This window comes from Mustela erminea, chromosome 3, assembly GCF_009829155.1.
Source record: "Mustela erminea isolate mMusErm1 chromosome 3, mMusErm1.Pri, whole genome shotgun sequence".
Taxonomy (NCBI): domain Eukaryota; kingdom Metazoa; phylum Chordata; class Mammalia; order Carnivora; family Mustelidae; genus Mustela; species Mustela erminea.
The window spans coordinates 103,370,885-103,390,481 of NC_045616.1; the positions used below are offsets into that span (position 1 = coordinate 103,370,885).

Sequence of the window (19,597 nt, forward strand, 5' to 3'; positions counted from 1 at the left end):
CCCTTGGTATGTGTGAGCTGACCGCTGGGGCCCAGTGGGGCCCAGTGGGGCCCAACGAGGGCTGGAGCCTGGAGAGAGAGGGGGCCTTTCCCCTACCCACCCAGGGGCTGGGACTCAAGCTTTCTGTCGCTTCTTCCTTGAAGCATGAAAAGGGGGATGGGGTCACTAGGTCTGGCACATGAGCTGGGGAGATGAACAGAGCCCAGACTTGGCACCCAGATCGTCCCAGTTCAGGTCCTGGCTCTGCCCCTACTCATTTCGTCCATTCACAGCCTTGAGAGGTATGGCTGGTTCTCCCTGGCTGGGAAGGGACCCGCTGTGCCATCACAAAAGCTTCTGTGGACTCAGCAGTCCCTTTCCGGTATGGATTGTTGGGGCCTCTCCTGCAGCCTCCCTGTCTTCTCTTTACTCAGATCTGGGTTTAATTCCATTCAGTGTTGACACCATAAAAAAAATCTATTTTTTTTTCTTATTCTGGTTTTAGTTTGTTTGCTTTTATTAAAAAAATAAAACAAAAAACCCCTTAATCAGAGAGACCTTAATCTCTCTGAGCCTCAGTTTCCCCATATGTAAAATTGGGAATAAAGTATCACTAACTGCTAATAACAGTTGGTAACACTTACTGAGCATAGACTCACTGTGTGCTGGGTCATGTTTTCAGATAATCCACGCAAAGCATGTGGCACAGGGCCTGGCACGGAATAAGGTCTTGATTCCAGTGAAATGTCATGGCTGGGGAAACTGAGGCTGACCCCAGGTCCCTGACCTGGCAGGCACTCAGCCTGTTGAGGTTGAGGGGACTGAGTGAGCCTGTGTAGGTCAAATGGCTGCATACCTGGCGTTTTCTTGGTGTGTTACTTCCAAGGGCAGAAATCACCTTGTTGTTGATGTTTGGCCCTGAAAGGCAGATCTGGTAGAGAGGTGAGATTTTTGATTCTGGCTTCATTGGTCTTAAGGAGTCGTGAGTTGATTGATTTGCACAGCTCTGAAGAAGCTGGTGCCGAGAGCATCCCCAGGCTGGAAAAGGAGGTGGTACCTTCTGTATTGAGCTGTGCAGCTGAGTGGTGTTTGGTGCCCCCTTCCCCGAAACCCCCTGCCAGGTGGACTCATCTCCGAGATGCGGAGGTTTGGTTTTCTGAATGAGAACTCCGGGAGCACAGGGGCTGTTTTTCACTGCCATAGCCCAAGGAGCTAACATAGTATAGGGACAGGGTAGATGGGTGCCTGACGAATCCATGGGTAAGTGAATCAATGAAGGCGTGAGTGACGGGAGAGGTGATGTGACCCGCCAAGATCATGTAACGAGGCCGTGACCCTTACGCTGTTCCATGACAGCTGCTTAATCTAAACTGATGGGGAGCAAACACAGGTTTCCAGTTTCCTTTGGCCTTCAGCCAGAGAAGAAGCCAGCAGCTGCCGGCTGTCCACCATCGGGCACCCTCTGAGCGCGGGTATGGGCTCGTGTCTCCAGGGAAACAAAGCTCATGGGTGGGGAGGAGGGAGACCGGTGATGGTGAGGGAACTCCTCCTGACAAGAGGGCCCGGAAAGAGCAAGTGCATCTCTTACAAGTGCTGCTTGTATCCAAGCTCAGGCAGAGCCGCCTTCCTAAGGGAGGACAACTGTGTGAGCAGCCTGGTGCATGTGGGCCAGGTTCAAATCCTTGCTCTGCCTGCACCTGCCGTGGGTTCCAGGGTAGGGTGGGAGAGGACTTCCTATCTTACAGGTCCAGTCGAAACCTTATAATAAAGATACTCAGATGTCAGCAGGGAAAGTGTCTGAAGTATCGTAGATCTTCCCAGCTGTTTGGGGAGGAAGTTGGGCCCAGGGAATAGGTTATGAGGTCTTTAGTCAAAGCACTTGGTTCAAATCCTGGCCTCGTCTCTTGGTAGTGGGGGACAAGTTCCTGACTCTCTCTGTGCCTCAGTTTTCTTTATCTGGAATAGGAGGCTGATGAACAACAGCCTGTGCACCAAGTGTGGCCGCCCCTTGTGTTTGTAGATGGAGGTTTGTGGGCACACAGCGGTGCCCATTTGTTCAGGAGCCTCTGGCTGCTTTCCGGCTACAAAAGCAGTCTGCTTGCGACAGACACCGTCTGGCTACAGACCCGAAAACACCTACTTTCTCTCTCACTCTCTCTGTCTCTCTGACAAATAAATAAATAAAATCTTTAAAAAAAAATGAAAACATTTGCCATTATAATCATTTTTAAGAGTACAGGTCAGTGGCATTAGTATGGTCACAAAGTTGGGCAATCGTTCCCGCCATCCATCTCTGGAACTTTTTCATCTTCCTGAACTGAAACGGCATATTGGTACATTTGGGTGCTGTACACATTCAGAGAAACTTCTCTAGTAACAAACTATAGAAATGATCCTTGAAAGTATAGTCTTCATACCGGTATTTTAAATTAGTTAATTAATAATTATTTTGTAGGCTCCATGCCCAGCGTGGACCCCAGTGTGGGCCTTGAACTCACGACCTGATCTGAGCTGAGCTGAGTCAGATGCTTAGCCAACTGAGCCACTCACCTGCCCCAAAACTATGTACCATTAACACCAACTTCCCATTCTCCTCCCTATCCCCTGGCACTCACCTTTCTGCTCTCTCTTTCTATGAATTTGACAGCTCAGGGAAACTCACATAAGAGGGATCGTGTGTGTGCTTTTGTGGCTGGCTTATTTCACTTAGCATGTTGCCTTTGATGTACACCCATGTATTAGAATTTCCTTTTTTCAAGGCTGAATGATATTCCATTATGTGTGTGTGTGTGTGTGTATGATATGTATATACCATATTTTGTTTTTCCATTCATCTGATGATGGACGTTTGGGCTGTTTCCACCTTTTAGCTATTGTGAATAGTGCTGCTGTGAACACTGGTAGACAGACCTGTTGAATATCCTCCTTTCAGCTTTTGGCTATATATCAAGAAGTGGAAGTGCCAGATCATAAAGGATTTCTATTTTGAATATTTTAAATCCTATTTTTAATTTTTAAATTCTTTTTTTTTTAAGATTTTATTTATTTATTTGACAGACAGAGATCACAAGTAGGCAGAGAGGCAGACAGAGAGAGAGAGGAGGAGGCAGGCTCCCTGTGGAGCAGAGAGCCTGATGTGGGGCTTGAACCCAGGACCCTGAGATCATGACCTGAGCTGAGGGCAGAGGCTTTAACCCACTGAGCCACCCAGGTGCCCTCTATTTTTAATTTTTAGAGGAACCTCTGTACTCTCTTCCACAATGGCTATACCATTTCACATTCCTACTAGAAATGCACAAGGGTTCCCATTTCTATACATTTGTGCCAATACTTTTTTTTTTTTTTTAGGATTTATTTATTTGAGAGTGAGAGAGAGAAAGCACAAGCAGGAGGGTCAGAGGGTAAATAAGCAGACTTCTCACTGAGGGTGGAGCCCAATGGAGGGCTCAGTCTCATAACCCCAAGATCCCTACCTGGGCCAAAACCAAGAGTCAGATGCTCAACTGCCCATGCCATGCAAGCGCCCCTCTTTTTTTTTTCCCTAAGTATTCCTGGGTTATTTTCTTCTCTTTGATGCTATTGTAAATGGAATTGTTTCCTTAATTCCCTTTTTGGATTATTCATTGTCTGCGTATGGGAACTCAACTGAATTTTGTGTGTTGTTTTATATCCTGCAACTTTGCTGAATTTGTTTTTACTGGTTGTAACAATTTTTTGTGTGTTCATAATCTTTAGGGTTTTCTACATACAAGGTCATGTCATCTGTAAACAGAGATCATTTTACTCCTCCTTTGCAATTTGCTTGCTTATATTTCTTTTTCTTGCCTAATTACACTGGCTAGGACTTCCGGTATTGTGTTGACTAGAAGTGAAGAAAGTGGGCATCCTTGTGTTGTTCCTAATCTTAAAGGAGAAGCTTTCAGTATTTCACCACTGAGTGTGATGTTCACTATGTTCACTGTCATATATGGTCTTTGGTACATTGAGGTGGTTTTCTTCTTTTTAAAAATTTTTATTTATTTGAGAGAGGAAGAGCACAAGCTGGGAGAGGGGAAGAGAGAGAAGCAGACACCCTGCTGAGCAGGGAGCCTGACGTGGGGCTCCATCCCAGGACCCTGAGATCATGACCCAAGCCTAAAGCAGATGCGTAACCCATTGAGCCACCCAGGTGTGCCGAGGTGGTTTTATTCTATTCCATATGTGTTGAATGGTTTTCTTATGATGGAATGTTGAATTTTGTCAAATGTTTTTTTCTTTTCTTTAATTTTAATTGTATTATTATTATTATTATTATTTTAAAGTAGGCTCCATGCGCAGTATGGAACCCAATGTGGGGCTTGATCTCATGACCTTGAGATCAAGGCCTGAGCTGAGATCAAGCACTGGATGCTTAACCCACTGAGCCACCCAGGCACCCTGCCAAATGCTTTTTCAGAGTCAATTAAAATGATCATGTTTTTTTCCTCTTTCATTCCATTAATGTGTATTACATTGACTGATCTTTGTATGTTAAACCATCCTTTCAGGAATAAATCCCACTGTGTAATCTCTTTAATATGCTGCTGAATTTGATTTGCTAGTACTTTGTTAAGGATTTTGCATCAGTATTTATCAGGGATATTGGTCTGTAGTTTTATTTTCTTGCAGGTGTTTGTCTGGCTTTGATATTTGAGAGGGTCATACTGACCTCCTGGAATGAGTTAGGTAGTACCCATTAAGATTTTCTACTTTGGGGGCACCTGGGTGGCTTGGCCATTAGGCGTTTGCCTTCGGCTCGGGTCATGATCCCAGGGAGCTGGGATTGAGCCCTGTGTTGGGCTCCCTGTTCAAGTGGGAAGCCTGCTTTTCCCTTTGCCTGCCACTCCCCCTGCTTGTGTTCCCTCTCTGTATCCCTCTCTGTCAAATAAATAAATGAAGTCTTAGGAGCGCCTGGGTGGCTCAGTGTGTTAAGGCCTCTGCCTTCGGCTTGGGTCATGATCCCAGGGTCCTGGGATCGAGCCCCGAATCGGGCTCTCTGCTCAGTGGGGAGCCTGCTTCCCTTCCTCTCTCTGGCTGCCTCTCTGCCTACCTGTGGTCTCTGTTTGTCAAGCAAATAGAATCTTTAAAAAAAACTTAAAAAAAAAAACTTAAAAAAAAAGATTTTCTATTTTTTGTGTGATTCAGGAATTTGTGTTTTTTGTGTTTCTAGGAATTTGTCCAGGTTATCTAGTTTCTTGGGTCTACAGTTGTTCTTAGTTACTCTCTTAACAATCTTCTTTTTATTTCTATAAAATCAGTAGTAATGTCCCTGCTCATTTCTGATATTAGTAATATGAGTCCTCTCTTTTTTTTTTTAGTCAGTCTGGCAAATGGACATATGTTTTTAATTATCTTGGATGTATTATCTGGGAGCGGAATTGCTGGATCATATGGTAATACTGTGTTTAACATTATGAGGAACTGCTACCCCATTTTCTAAAGTACCTGCCCCATTTTACATTCCCCCCATCATTGTTTGAGGGTTCCAGTTTGTCCATGTTCTTGCCAACACTTATTGTTCTCCAGCTTTTTAATTCTAGGTATCCTAGCAGCTATGAAGTGGTATCTCATTGTAGTTTTGATTAGCATTTCCCTAATGACCAATGATGGTGAGCATCTTTTCATATCCTTATTGGCCATTCTTTCTCTTTTTTGGAGAAACATTTATTCAAATCCTTTGTCCATTTTTAAATTGTGTTATTTGTCCTCTCATTGTTGAGTTGTAAGAGTTCTTTATATATTCTGGTTAGTTGGTTTTTAATCAAAATATATGATTTCCAGGTATTTTTCCCACTTTGTGGGTTGTCTTTTCACTTTCTTGATCCTGTCTTCTGATGTACAAAAGCTTTTATTGTTGGTGAAGTCCATTGTGTCTATTTTTTCTTCTGTTGCTTGTGATCTTGGTGTCAATTCTACCCACCCGATCTCTACTAATCCCCATATACTCCTTGATGTGCACTTAGGGGTATAATATGTAATATATAGTAATATATATATTAGTATATATAGGATATATATATATACACACACACTATATATAGTAATATATAATTTATAAATATGTAAGTGTATATATTATACCTATATAATATTTTTATACACTTATTTTTTGGGAAAATACTGTGATGGAGTCCATCTTTTTCTCACTGATGATCTTTAATAATGCAAATCCCTAAAGCCTCTGAAAATACCCAGGGCTTCTCAGCTCATCATTTGGTAAAGGTTTACCAAGATGCTCTTACATCCTACCCAAGCCCTTAGCTCTTTGGTTAGAGGCACAAAGAAGGAACACTGATGAGGAAGTTCAGGTTATTAAGGAGGATAAAAGAGATGATAATCCTGCCAGTTTGCTCCCCAGATATCTCTACCAGCATTTTATATTAGTTTTTGCTAGGGGGAGGCAAGATATGGCCCCAGGGTCCAGGCTTCTTGCTTTTTTGCACATTTCCATAGAGCAGTGATTCTCAAAGTATGGTCAGGGGACCAGCAACCCTTGCCCGGGTGTTTGTTAGAAATGCAAATTCTTGGACCCTACCCCAGCCAGGGGTGGGGTCCAGTGACTTTTGTTGTATTAGCAGGTTCTCCAAGTGATTCTGATGCACAGTAAAGTTTGAAGACTCCTGACATAGTGTTTTTAGCTGGTAGCACCTAGAGATTACTAGGAAAATCTTACTTGCCCAGTGAGATGGCATCCTCATCCTCCTCTTTGTTCTAATTCATCCTCATCATCTCTTGTGGAACGTGAGATCAGATGCTTTTGGTAACAAGTAACAGAAAATCTCAAACTAGCCTAAACAATGGAAGAAATTAATTGGCTTACATATTTTATTTGAAAAGTACAGGGGAAGGTCAGGTTTGAGGGGGATTTTGAGTGCGGCTCAGTAGTGCTGTGATTCTCTCTGCCCTCCTCTTTGTATCAGCTGTGTCTTCAACATAGGCTTCCCTCATGACTGCAAGATGGCTGCCTACAGCCATCAAGGCTTTGTGCTTCCTAATTGGCTCCAGAGGGAGATACCATGGCATCCTACACCACAAAGCAGAGCTCACTAGCTTGGCTGTGCTTAGACCAGCCCTGAGCCAGCCCTTAGTGCAAGAGGCAAAGAATTTCCCTTGAATGAGTTAGGCCTCCTCTCCCCACTGAGGATGGGTGAGTCCTACTCTGCTATCCCGACTGTTTCACAAAAGTGAAGGAACCAATGCTGTATATGCAGGGGGAGGGAAGCCATCATACCTTACCCTTTTGGCTATTTGCACCAAATCCACTGTTCCTCTGCTTTTCTAGCCTTTAGAAATACCGTATCCAGGGGGGATCCTCTAAAGCAGAAACCTATCTGTAACACCACTTTTTAAAACCCTTTGGTACCTTTCTCCAGACATACACACAGAGCTTTCAGAGTCAAGTTCATATATTTGGAGATGTTTGAATTCTAGTTCCAGGTAACATTTGTGACCCACTCTCTTCCCATCCATCTGAACTCCCTGGAACATTGTACGGTTCCCCCTTCATACTCTTCCACTCTGCTTTGCCTCTGCACTTGCTGTATGCTTCCTGCAATGTCTTTGTCCTTCTTCATTTGGCAGATTTGCTCTTCAAAACCACCTCTTCTCTGGGAGGCCCTCCAGGATGGCCACAGGATTTTAGGTGACATAGTCACAATGTGCCTGTACTGGTCTCTGCCTGTGGTCTTGGGGTAGGGACCTGTCTGGTTCATCATGGGTCCCCTGTCCCTAGGCTTGTTATACACAGAGCTCAGATAGTGTTTGTTGATTGAATATGACTTTTATGGCCCTGCTGTACCTAGCACTGTGGAGCCCCTGGAAGACCCTCGGTTGGTGCTTATTGATGTATTAAACTGATCACAAACCTCACTTCTCCTGGTCCTGAGAAAACCCTGAGCCCCAAGTGGCTTGCTGCTCTCAAGGGAGCGTGAAGGATGAGTTTCTGATGGTTTCAAGGAGTTGGTCCTTGGTACTTGCAGCTTTTGGAATTGGGGCTTGGTGAGGGCTTAGAGGCCTTCAGCTCTGCACCCAGGAACCCTTGATCCTGAGAAACCTCTTTACATCCTCGGACACAGTGAGCACAGGCCTGCTGGAGCTTTCATTGTGGACAGGCATAGATCCCCCCCACCCTCTTAAGCGGAATAGATGCATCTGTAGCCAAGGGCTATTTTAGGCCAGTTCTTACCATTAAAAAAAAAGTTTATTTCTAATATTTTTTATTAATTATTTTTATTAACATATAATGTATTATTTGCCCCAGGGATATAGGTCTGTGAGTCATCAGGCTTACACACTTCACAGCACTCACCATAGCATATACCCTCCCCAATGTCCATAACCCAACCACCCTCTCCACACCCCTCTCCTCCCAGCAACCCTCAGTTTGTTTCCTGAGATTAAGAATCTCTTATGGTTTGTCTCCCTCCTGATCCCATCTTACTTCATTTTTTCCTTTCCTACCCCCCAAACCCCCCACTCTGCCTCTCAAATTCCTCATATCAGGGAGATCATATGATAATTGTCTTTCTCTGATTGACTTATTTCACTCAGCATAATACCCTCTAGTTCCATCCACATCATTGCAAATGGCAAGATTTCATTTCTTTTGATGGCTGCATTGTATTCTATCGTATATATGAACCACATCTTCTCTATCCATTCATCTGTTGATGGACATCTAGGTTCTTTCCATAGTTTGGCTGTTGTGGACATTGCCACTATAAACATTCGGGTGCACGTGTCCCTTTAGATCACTACATTTATATCTTTAGGGTAAATACCCAGTAGTGTGATTGTTGGGTCATAGGGTAGCTCGATTTTCAACTTTTTGAGGAACCTCCATTGCTGTTTTCCAGAGTGTCTGCACCAGCTTGCATTCCCACCAACAGTGTAGGAGGGTTTCCCTTTCTCCACATCCTCGCCAACATCTGTCATTTCCTGACTCATTAATTTTAGCTGTTCTGACTGGTATGAGGTGGTATCTCATTGTGGTTTTGATTGGTATTTCCGTGATGCTGAGTGATATGGAGCACTTTTTCATGTGTCTGTTGGCCATCTGGATGTCTTCTTTGCAGAAATGTCTGTTCATGTCTTCTGCCCATTTCTTGATTGGATTATTTGTTCTTTTGGTGTTGAGTTTGGTAAGTTCTTTATAGATTTTGGATAATAGCCCTTTATCTGTTATGTCATTTACAAATATCTTTCTAATATTTTTAGAACTCCTATTTGCTGATTAAAATGTGGAACATACATACAAGTGTAGACCACTTGTAATCCTTCTCTGGGTGTTGACATATGTGCTTTCATTCCGTTTTCTAGGCACGCATATTTAGTGACTTCCTAAGGTCATGAGATGCCTATTTTATTTTTATTTGTCATTATTTTATTAATTGGGATTATTTTGTTAACTAAACCCCATGCATTTTTTTAAAGATTTTAATTTATTTATTTGACAGAGAGAGAGAGAGAGACAGACAGACAATGAGAGAGGGAAGACAAGCAGGGGGAGTGGGAGAGGAAGAAGCAGGCTTCCTTCTGGATAGGGAGCCCTATGTGGGACTCGATCCCAGCACCCTGGGATCATGACCAGAGCTGAAGGCAGATGCATAATGCCTGAGCCACCCAGATACCCCAACATTTCTTTTTTTTTTTTTTTTTTATTAAGATTTTATGTATTTGTTTGAGAGAGAGAGAGAGAGAGAGGGAGAACATGAGCAGGGTGAGGGGCAGAGGGAGAAGCAGGCTCCCTGCTGAGCAGGAAAACCAGTGTGGGGCTTGATCCCAGGACTCCCAGATCATGACCTAAGCCGAAGGTAGGCGCTTAATGACTGAGCCACCCAGGCACCGCCGCCTTCTTCCTCCTCTTCTTTTTATTTATTTTTAAAGATTTTATTTGTTTATTTGACAGGCAGAGATCACAAGTAGGCAGAGAGGAAGGCAGAGAGAGATAGAGGGGGAAGCAGTCTCTCTGCAGAGCAGAGGGCCTGATGTGGGGCTCGATCCCAGGACCCTGGGATCATGACCTGAGCCGAAGGCAGAGGCTTTAACCCACTGAGCCACCCAGGTGCCCCTTTCTTCTTTTTTAAAAAAGATTTTATTAGAGAGTGTGTGTATGCATGAGTGGGGGTGAGGGGGGGGGATGGGGAACCTGATGGAGAGGCAGAAGGGGAGGAAGAAGCAAATTCCCCGGAGAGCAGGGATCCTGATGTGGGGCTCAATCCCAGGACCCCAAGATCATGACCTGAGCCCAAAACAGACACCCAACCCAACCCCATGAGCCACCCAGGTGCTCCAAACCCCATGCAGTTCTGTAGCAGTCCCCTGCAGCCTTGCCACTGACAAGCTGAAAGCTAGAGCATTAAGATCCATACAGTTGGTGGGGGGGCTCCTGAGTGGCTCATTTGTTTGGTGTGTCTGCCTGCGGGTCGGGTCCTGATACCTGGGTCCTGGGATTGAGCCCTGCATTGGGCTCTTTGCTTGGCGGGAAGCCTGCTTCTCCCTCTCCCACTCTCCCAGCTTGTATTCCCGCCCTCACTGTGTCTCTCTGTCAAATAAACAAAAATAAAATCTTTTTTTTTTTTTTTTTTTAAAGAAAATATCCATATAATGGAACCTAGTAAGAACTATGTTATGAACGGGAACTTTTTGTTTGTTTGTTTGTTTATCACATCAAGGCACTAAGATGTGAAATTTTTTCAAGCCAAAAGGATGGGAAAAAAGAAAAAGCTGGGGGGGTGGAAGAAAACCCAGACCATATTTTGCTCTATGTAAGAGGATAGGCAGTATTTACACGAAGGTTAATGGGCTATCACTCTTACACATACGTGATTAATAACAAGGAATGCTGTTCTTTCAGACTTGGACAGGATGGTCATCAAAACACTATATTGGGGTCCATATGCAAGTTGTGAAATATCATGGGTTTAATCCTGGCATGGAACCAAAAGCTGATACCTTTATTCTCGGGAATAAAACCAAAGATAAGCTCAGAGCTTCTCAGGAGCCAAAGCCATCTGTCAACCAATCAGTCAGTCAATCAGTCAATAAATTTTTAAAAATTACAAAAGGGAAGTGCATGGGGTCATGGAGCTCTTGAACTGCGGAAGAAGGAAGGATTGGGAGGACGCTCAAGCTCTCCTAGTGCTGAACCCTGGAGAGGCTGGTCAGAGGGACCTTGTGCAAGGGTGTTGTGTAAGCGAAGGTTTCACTAACAGAGGCAGGAAGTGCCCGGGTTTGACCACCGATTGCACTGACTCTTGATGATAACAGCGGGCATGCAGATGGGCTGTAGTTCTAGGAAGGCATAGATTTGTGGGAAACCTGAGTAACATGGTCTGAGTGTGACACTGGCTGGTAGTTTTGTTTGCAAGAGATTCAACAGGAAAGAGCGTGTTGGTTGCTGTGGCTTGGTTGTTGTGCTTTTGTGTCGAGAATCTCATTTAACAGCCTTGACATTAGAGGTAGAAGTTAGTGCCATTTTACAGATGAAATTGAGGCTCGGGGAGATTCAGTCACTTAATCAGGGTCACAGAGCCAATTAAGAGGCAGGACTTGAATTCAAGTTTATCTTGTCCTTTTCAGCTTCAGGCTGTTGGAGAAGGGGGAAGTGCCTGAGCCTGCGGGTGTGTTCGCTGTGTGGACGGAGTTGGGCCTGTTCCCTAAACACCACCTCATCCAGTCCTTGCCATTCACTTGGGTGATCCTGAGTATCCTTCCATTCTGCAGAGATGGGGGTCATTACCCAAGGGCACACATAGTAAGGGCTGGAGAGGCAGAGCAGGGGCTCCTGACCTGGGTTTGGTGGTAGCCTGGGCTGGTAGCGCGGGGGAACTTCAGTGTTTGAGAATTCAGTAGAATTACATGCAAACACGTGTTCCTGTTTGCATTTTTCTGGGTGAGAAGAGAGAGGATATCTTTCATGGAGTTTCAAAAACCAACACAAGAACAGAAAAATCCCAGACATTTTAGCTCAAGGAAGTAGTCTTAGAAACAGTTTGTACTGACTGAGCCCCATCTGGGTCCCTGTTGTCCAGCAAGGCTTGTATGACCTGTCATTCTGGTGGGGTTTGGGTGCATATCCCCCCATCATACAGGCTGCTCGGATAGTAAGTGGTTTTGCCTAATGACCATTTTGCTTCTTTTCCACATTGCCTTTCATGGCTGGGGCTGGACTTTTCTAGTAGTTTGTAGGATTTTTTTTTTTTTTTTTTTTTTTTTTTTTGCCTCTGGAGCTGAGAATTGTTGAAAGGCAGAACAAGAGGCAGTCCTGCAAGAGGTCTGTGCCTCTGTCTGGGTCACGTCTGTTCCCTGACCGCTGGGAACATGTCTAGTTGGTTGGTGGTTGGTTAAATGAAACAGTAAATGAATGAATGGATGAATGAATGAATGAATGAATGAATGAATGAGGGAGTGGGAAAAAGAAATACCTTATCTCACTCTTCTGGGTTGTAGGACATTAATCATCTCTGATGGCTTTTTTCCAGGGTCATTGTAGTGTTAGAAGTTCCTGGGGAGTACTGGCCAGGCATGACTGGAGTCACCCTGGGCACCTCAGAGGCCACATCCTTCCTTCCTGGCAGGAGGTGGTGTGAGACCTGGCAGTGTCCCGTACATGGCTCTCTCCCCTGGCGTGGAGCCTCCTGCAACAGAGTGCAGGCTTGTCTCCTAGAGGCCCCGCCCTATGTTGCTACCCCCAGTATCTTGTACCCTAAAGTCTTTGACCCCCTCTTTTTTTTTTTTTTTTTAAAGATTTTATTTATTTGTCAGAGAGGGAGAGCTATGGAGAGCACAAGCAGGGGGGACGGCAGGCACAGGGAGAAGCAGGCTCCCCGCTGAGCCAGGAGCCTGATGTGGGACCCGATCCCAGGATGCTGGTACTGTGACCTGTGCCGAAGGCAGCTGCTTAACTGACTAAGCCACCCAGATGTCCCTATCCATGGCCCCATTCTTGACCTGCTATGGTTTCTTGCATCCAGATGTGGCCCATCCCCCAAATATAGCCCAGTGGTGGGGGCCCGGTTAAAAGCCATGTTATCAGCGGCCGCATCTTCTTGGCTGAGAAAATGTGCTCCGTTGAAGTCACTTGCCCAAAGCCCTAGCTAGCGAACGGTGGCCTGGGGACCTGGGTCCAGCCCTGCATCACCGCATCCGTATTTTACATTGCCGGGAAGTCTCTGGAAGGTCTGCCACAAGATGGAGACTCATGGAAACACTGAGGCCACTCCTCCCTCCTCTGGCTTGGAGAGCGGCTCTGGCCCAGCGGGTATGGCTGCGGTTTTCTTTCCCATTGCGAGAATGACGGGCCCCACTGCACGGGGCCTGCCTCTGCCAAGTGGATTTGGAGGGACTTTGTGAGCAAGCAGGGCCAGGGCCTGGAAGTGGGAGGAGATTTCAGGAATGTGTGCTGTCCTTGGTGAGGCTCTTGCCCCTCCCCGCCTGCTCGCTTCCATCATCTCAGGAAGAAACAGCATCTTTGCACATGTGATAGGAGCTCAGGGTAAGCGAGAAGGAGCGAGGATGGGGGAGAGCCAGAGAGGGGGCCCTGGCTTGGCACCAATGGCACTTTGCCGTCTTCTTGTCCTTCTGTGGCCCCTGTGCGGGGCTGGGAGCCCCTTGGGGGCCTGGGGGTCTGGTTGTTCTCTGGGGCCTGCTACCTACTGGGTGTGTGATGAATGAAGGAACGCATGTATAAATGAATGACCGGGGGAGTTAAGAAACCTTTCTAGTGCAGGACTTGCCACTAAATAATCTGTGGCCTTGGTCAATCCCATCCCCTTTCTGGGCCTGGATTTCTTCTGCACCTGAGCTGGTCTTCAAGGTGCCGTTCCAAGCCAGCGAGGGCCCTGGCCTCTAGAAGATGGAGGAGAGGCAAGAGATGGGTGCTTGGATTCCACGAGGGCTCAGCCGGCTTGGATGTGGGCAGAGGGGTCCTCTGAAACTGCTGGTTATGGAGCTTAGGAAGTGGGGAGCTGGCAGGTGGGGACACAGGAGGAGGGGAGGCCAGAGGAGCGGGGAGGGGGCAGGTCTGGTGGCAAATGCTGTTTGTGCTGTTTGTGCTGTGGGTTTCCACGGCAACTTTTTTTCCCCCCTGAAAAATGCCCAGCAACAGCTTTGGATTATAGAGCCTCCTGTGTGGGTTGGGGTCAGATTAGGGGAGTGTAGACTGGACAGGCCCTGGGACAGGAGGAGGAGAGGCCATCGAGCCAGGGCATTGGGTGCTGCCTGATCCTGCCAGGACTGGGGTTGATCCTGGGCTGTGTGCCCCGCTCATTGTTACTTTGCCTTGTGTCTTCTGCAGATCATGATCGAGTTCTGTCCTGGGGGAGCCGTGGACGCCATCATGCTGGGTGAGTCTTCCTTGATCCAGTGCAGTGGTGCTGGGGCGGGCTCTGGGGCCCTAGGCTGGGACTGATGTCTTTCACTCCCTTCTCCCCAGCAAGTCACATGGCCCGTTTGAATACCTTTATGCTCAGTCCCCTTTTGGAAGCAGGGGCTCTGTTCCTGGAGAGAACGCAAGTGCTCATTAGAAAACCAGCTCTTCCTGTTTGAAAAGAAGGCCTTGTGTCCTTGAGCTGGTCACTCACCCCCTCAAGCCTTGTTGGCCATAAGATGGGTGTGCCCCACCCCACAGCACCCTTAGGAGGTGAAAATGAGACCCCTGAGGGAGGTTCTTTGAAAAATGGGGCCCCCCCCGCCCATTTGGTAAGAGCTTAATGGGGCTGTTACTGGGTTTTGATATCCCATACAAGCTTGAACAGTTGTGAATAGTCACCATGTGACAGAGACTGGTGGGTCCTTTCGTTTACAGGATCCAAGTGTTTTCTATTTTATTCCTGACCAGATTGACACTTTAGAGGGGTTAAGGGGCTGGCTGAGAGTCCCATAGCAGGACTGAGATGGGATCCTGGGTCTTGCTGGCCTGATGGGCAGTGAGTGAGGAGAGGCCAGGGTTCTGGGTCCCCAGAACATTGAGAGGCAGGCCCAGGCTTGTGAGGCGGCTCTGGAGAGGGGAGGTTTTCTGTATTACATAGAACCGTTCAGCCACTCTTTTGTTATATTTCCCCCGAGTTATCTCAGGAATCTCCTGGGTTTGTGGCAGCCCTTCCCAGAGCTATGGAAATGCTGGCCTTCCTTGCAGGGCCCCTTACCACTCCCAGGGGTCTTGGGGAGGTGGTGACGGTGGGTGACTGGATGTGAGTACTTATGATACAACCTTTGGGTGTTCCTTCTTTCAGCAGAGACTGCCTTTGAAGATTTTCATTGTTCTAGGTAGAATTAAACAAAATATAAATGGTGGTCTTGTATGAGTTGAGATTCTCTGTTATAAGGTGATCAAAGAATGTTTAAATTGGTTTAGTGGGGAAAAAAGGTGGGAGATGTGGGAGGGGGAAATTTATTTGTACAAATAACTAAAAAGTTCAAGGGTGTCTGGCTTCAGGCATAGGTTGATCTAGGAGTTCTTTTGTTGTTGTTGTTTATTTTGTTTTTGTTGGGTGGGGGTGTTTAACGTTCTCAGAAGAACTTGGTTTCTTTCTCCAACTCTTGGCCCCACTTTTCTCTGTGTTGGTCCGATTCTCATGATAGCTTTCTGTTCATGGTGACAAGGCGGCTATAGGAGCTCCAGCAATCATATCTGGATTCTAAACAGCAGGATAGAAGAAGGGAGGGTGGGCCAACTTGACAAACACACACCCCATTTCCACTTTTTACAGGAGCTGCTACAGAAGCCCCACATGACACTTCCATTTACATCTCATTGGCACATCTGAACAGCACATAGCTGGAAGAGAGGCTGGGAAATGTGGTCTTCTTGCTGGGTGGTCATGTGTTCAGATACTAAAAAAGAAAGGCGAATGGGAGCCACATAGCAGCTTCGGCCTCTTCAGGTGTACAGCTTAGCTCAGCGAGGCCTGCGGGAGAATGTCAGAGATGGAAGAGGCGTTTATACATACCACATCCTTGACCTCATTCATAAGTGGGGCAGGACCCACTAATTATGAATGAGCTGTGGCTCAGCCTGCAGGCGCTTTTACTCTCTTGCTCCCTGTTTCAGTTCTCCTGGTGGATCTGACTGCTCCAGCCCCAGGTGGTTTTCTCCCTATTGGTGGCAGCGGTTAAAGGAACATCGCCACCAGCATTCTAGAAGTCAAGGTGGAAGAAGAGAAGGTGGGATGGGGAGACCTGACAAGATGAGACCCGGCCCTGGTTGCAGCTATGTGATGAGGAATGGACTCTCCCACAGATGCCTGCCCTGCTTAGACGGACTTTCTGCCCTTAGTATCTCCCCATCACTCTGCAGAGTCACACAGAGTGATGATCCTGGGCTTGGGGTTCAAGAGACCTGCGGTTCATTCTAGGTTCCTCTGCGGGGTAGCTGTGGGGCGCTGGGCTGGCCCCTTTGCTAGACGAGGAGAATACACATAGTGTGTTACTGTATGGCTCCTGTAGTTAGTTAACACCCAGTGTTTGCTCTGATCTGCTTGGCCTTACTTTGCCAGCTCTTAAACATTTGGCTCTCAGCCCTCCTCTGGAGGAAGGGGGTTTGTCGTGGGGGACTGGCTGGGGTTTCAAACAGACGCAGGATTCATCTGCAGTGTTGCAGATTTTTTTAATAGGAAGAAGATATTCATTTATTGCTGTGTAATCAAAAATTAATCTGAAGAACTTATCTGTATGATTCCAATTATAAGACATTCTAGAGAAGGCAAGACAATGGGGACAGAAATCAAAGTAGTGACAGCTCAGGGGCTGGGGATGGGGGTGAAGTGTTGATCACACACAGATTTGGGCGAGTGATGGAAACATTCTGTATCTGAATCCTGGTGGTAGTTACGTGACTAGATATGTTTGTCTAAATTTGTAAAATTGTACATCTAAACAAAAATGAATTTTACTGTCAATGAATTATATCACAGCAGACTGGGCTTAAAAAAGGCCTACTACCTTACTGTATTGGGTCACTGTGAAAATTAAATCAAAGAATGCATCGAGTCTCTAGCTCCATGCCTGGTACATTGGTTAAAGGCTCAGAAAATGGTGACCCTGGGGCCATCACCATCATCAGAACCCCCACCACCACTGTGCTTATCTGATTTCATTTATGTAGAGAAATCAGCCACGAGCAAGTCCCTTTTTGACATCTAAAAAAATTGCAGAGAATCTAGTATAATCTCAGGACCAGCGTAACAGTAATTCCCTCTTACTGACTGTCCTTTGTACTGAGGAGTGGCCATGCTTTATGGCTGGAGCCCTGCCTACCTCGCTTGTCAGCATCCCATTTCACGGATTAGATGAAGGCCCAGATGTGTGGAGCACTTTCGAGAAACTGTATAGCTAATAAAGGGCAGCGCCTCTGTTCAGGCTCAGACTGGGTGGTCCTGATGCGGCCCCCACCACGGGTCTGAGTCTGTCCATGGTTTGTGGGGACATGGGAGTTAAGGATGATGCCACAGGGAGGGACAGGGGTTATGTAGACCCCAGAGAGGGACCCTTGGTAGGGTGTGGGGCCAGGCTTCCCAGGGCAATGCTGCTGGCTTCTCCAGCCTGTCTGGTGTATTTTCCCCAAGCCTGCGGGATCTGTCCTGGAGGATTTCTGGCCAGATGTGGTAGTGGGAGGGGACAGAAGGGGGAGTGCTCTTTTAGTCAGGGGGAGGTCTGGTAAACAGTGCCCTGGCTGGCTGGCCCTGGAGCCTGCGGCCCGAGGACCCCGCAGGCAGAGCAGTGGAGGCTCACTTCAGCACAGGTGGCTTGATGGAAACAAGCACTAATCACGATGACCAGCAGGTCAGTGAGCTCAGGGTGTGGACCTCGAGTCTTCTCATGCCCTCCCTCTCTCTCCACCCACTCAGTCCCCCTTCTGTCGTTCTCACCTCCCTCAGCCATTGGGTGGGGAATGCTTCCTCTCCGAAGCCTTGGCTGGACGACAATGACAGCCCTTGGCCGAGCTCCCCGCCTGCTCCTGCTCCACTGCTAGCTCTTCCCTCAACCCCGCTAAGGAGAATTTCTTAATTGCAAGAATCAGATTGTCTCTGCCTGCTTAGAAAGCCTCCCCTGGACTGCCCATTGCATTTCAATTAAAGCGTAGCCTTTCAGAGATAGCCTTTGAGGTTCTGCACAATCAGGTCCTTCTGACCTCTGACCTCAATTCACTTTCCCCTTACCTTCCCCTTCAGTCAAAAAGGTCCTTTGCACATGCAGTGCCCCTTGTGTGGAAAACTCTTTGTGCCCCCCACCCACTCAGAGAAGGGCCCTAAGGATCTCTAAGCGGACACTGGGATGTGCCGCTGTGCGTGTGTCTCCCCGACCAGCACCCAGAGGCTCTTGACGACAGCCTTCCCACCAGCCCTTCACCTCCCAGTTCCACCAGCCGCCAGCACACATTTCTTCAATACCAGCCCGTGGCAGCCTCCAGGCCTTTGCTTCTGCTGCTTCCTTGACCTGGAATGGCCTGGAATGACTTGGAATGCCCTAGCCCCACCTTTCCGCCTCTCAAACACCTGTTCTTCCTACAAGACACAGCTTGAATGCCCTTACTTCTGGGGAGCCCGCTCATTTCCAGGCAGAAGGGCTTGCTGCCCAGCCTGCCCGTCCCCAGCCCCCATCCAAATCCCACTCTGTTCTGAGCTTGGCTCACCGTTCCCGTGCCCCTCTCAGTGTCCCTGCGCCAAGCATGGAGCCTGACACGGAGTGCGTTTCCCTTCATTGCCCGGTTGCAAAAGGGATCTTGCCTCTTGGAAGGGTTTCGTTGATGAACCTGAGCTCTGAAGCAGGCTGGCTGGCTTGAATCTGAGATCTGTGAATTTCTACCTACGTGACCTTGAGCAAGTGTGTTGATCTCTCTGAACCTTGGCTTCTTCATCTGTCAACCGAGGTAATGACCATGCCTGCTCCATAGGGTGACAATGAGGACAAAATAGGTAACATGGGAAGTACTTGGAAGTGAACTTGGTACACAGTCAGTGCTCCGTGATGCTTGCTGCATTTGTATTTCTTGGACCTGGCACGAGCCTGACATGCAGCCTGCCTGCAGTGAGTGTGTGCTGAGTTGACAGTGGTTCTCCTCTTTCCAGAGCTAGACAGAGGCCTCACGGAGCCCCAGATTCAGGTGGTTTGCCGCCAGATGCTAGAAGCCCTCAACTTTCTGCATGGCAAGAAGATCATCCACCGGGACCTGAAAGCTGGCAATGTGCTGATGACCCTCGAGGGAGACATCAGGCTGGGTAAGGGGTGTCTGTGGGTGAGGATGGGAAGGCAGACCCCATGGTGCCTGCTGGGGGTCATCAGCCCGACCTCTGCGGGCAGGAGGGAGTATGTGCGAGATCCTCACTCCCATGCTGGCCCAGGCTGTCTTACCTGCCCTGGGCCACAGAGCGCAGATTGTTCCCATTGGCACAGTCTAACCCACTGGTTCTCAACTGAGGGCGATTTTGTCCCCCAGGGATGTTTGGCAGTGTCTAGAGCCATCTTTGTTTGTTACAGCTAGGGCCGGGGAGACTCTTGGCATCTGGTGCGTAGGGGCAAGTGATACTTGATGTCCTGCAGTGCACAGGACAGCCCCTTGCCACACAGGGATCCCACTGGTGAGGCTGGCTTGCGAGGCTGG

General features: G+C 47.5%; 1 protein-coding gene and 1 pseudogene across 3 annotated transcripts in view; one reads left to right on the forward strand and one right to left on the reverse strand.

Moving 5' to 3' along the window:
• Nucleotides 1-19,597, forward strand: part of STK10 (serine/threonine kinase 10) — a 120,074-nt gene that overhangs the window by 37,997 nt on the left and 62,480 nt on the right. For all 3 annotated transcript variants that reach the window (XM_032337010.1, XM_032337011.1, XM_032337009.1), the window contains exons 3-4: nt 14,294-14,342; nt 19,065-19,214. In XM_032337010.1, coding sequence (XP_032192901.1) covers nt 14,294-14,342; nt 19,065-19,214 — 199 coding nt within the window. The remainder of the gene's footprint in view (nt 1-14,293; nt 14,343-19,064; nt 19,215-19,597) is intronic.
• On the reverse strand, nt 2,293-2,391 carry LOC116587303 (annotated as a pseudogene).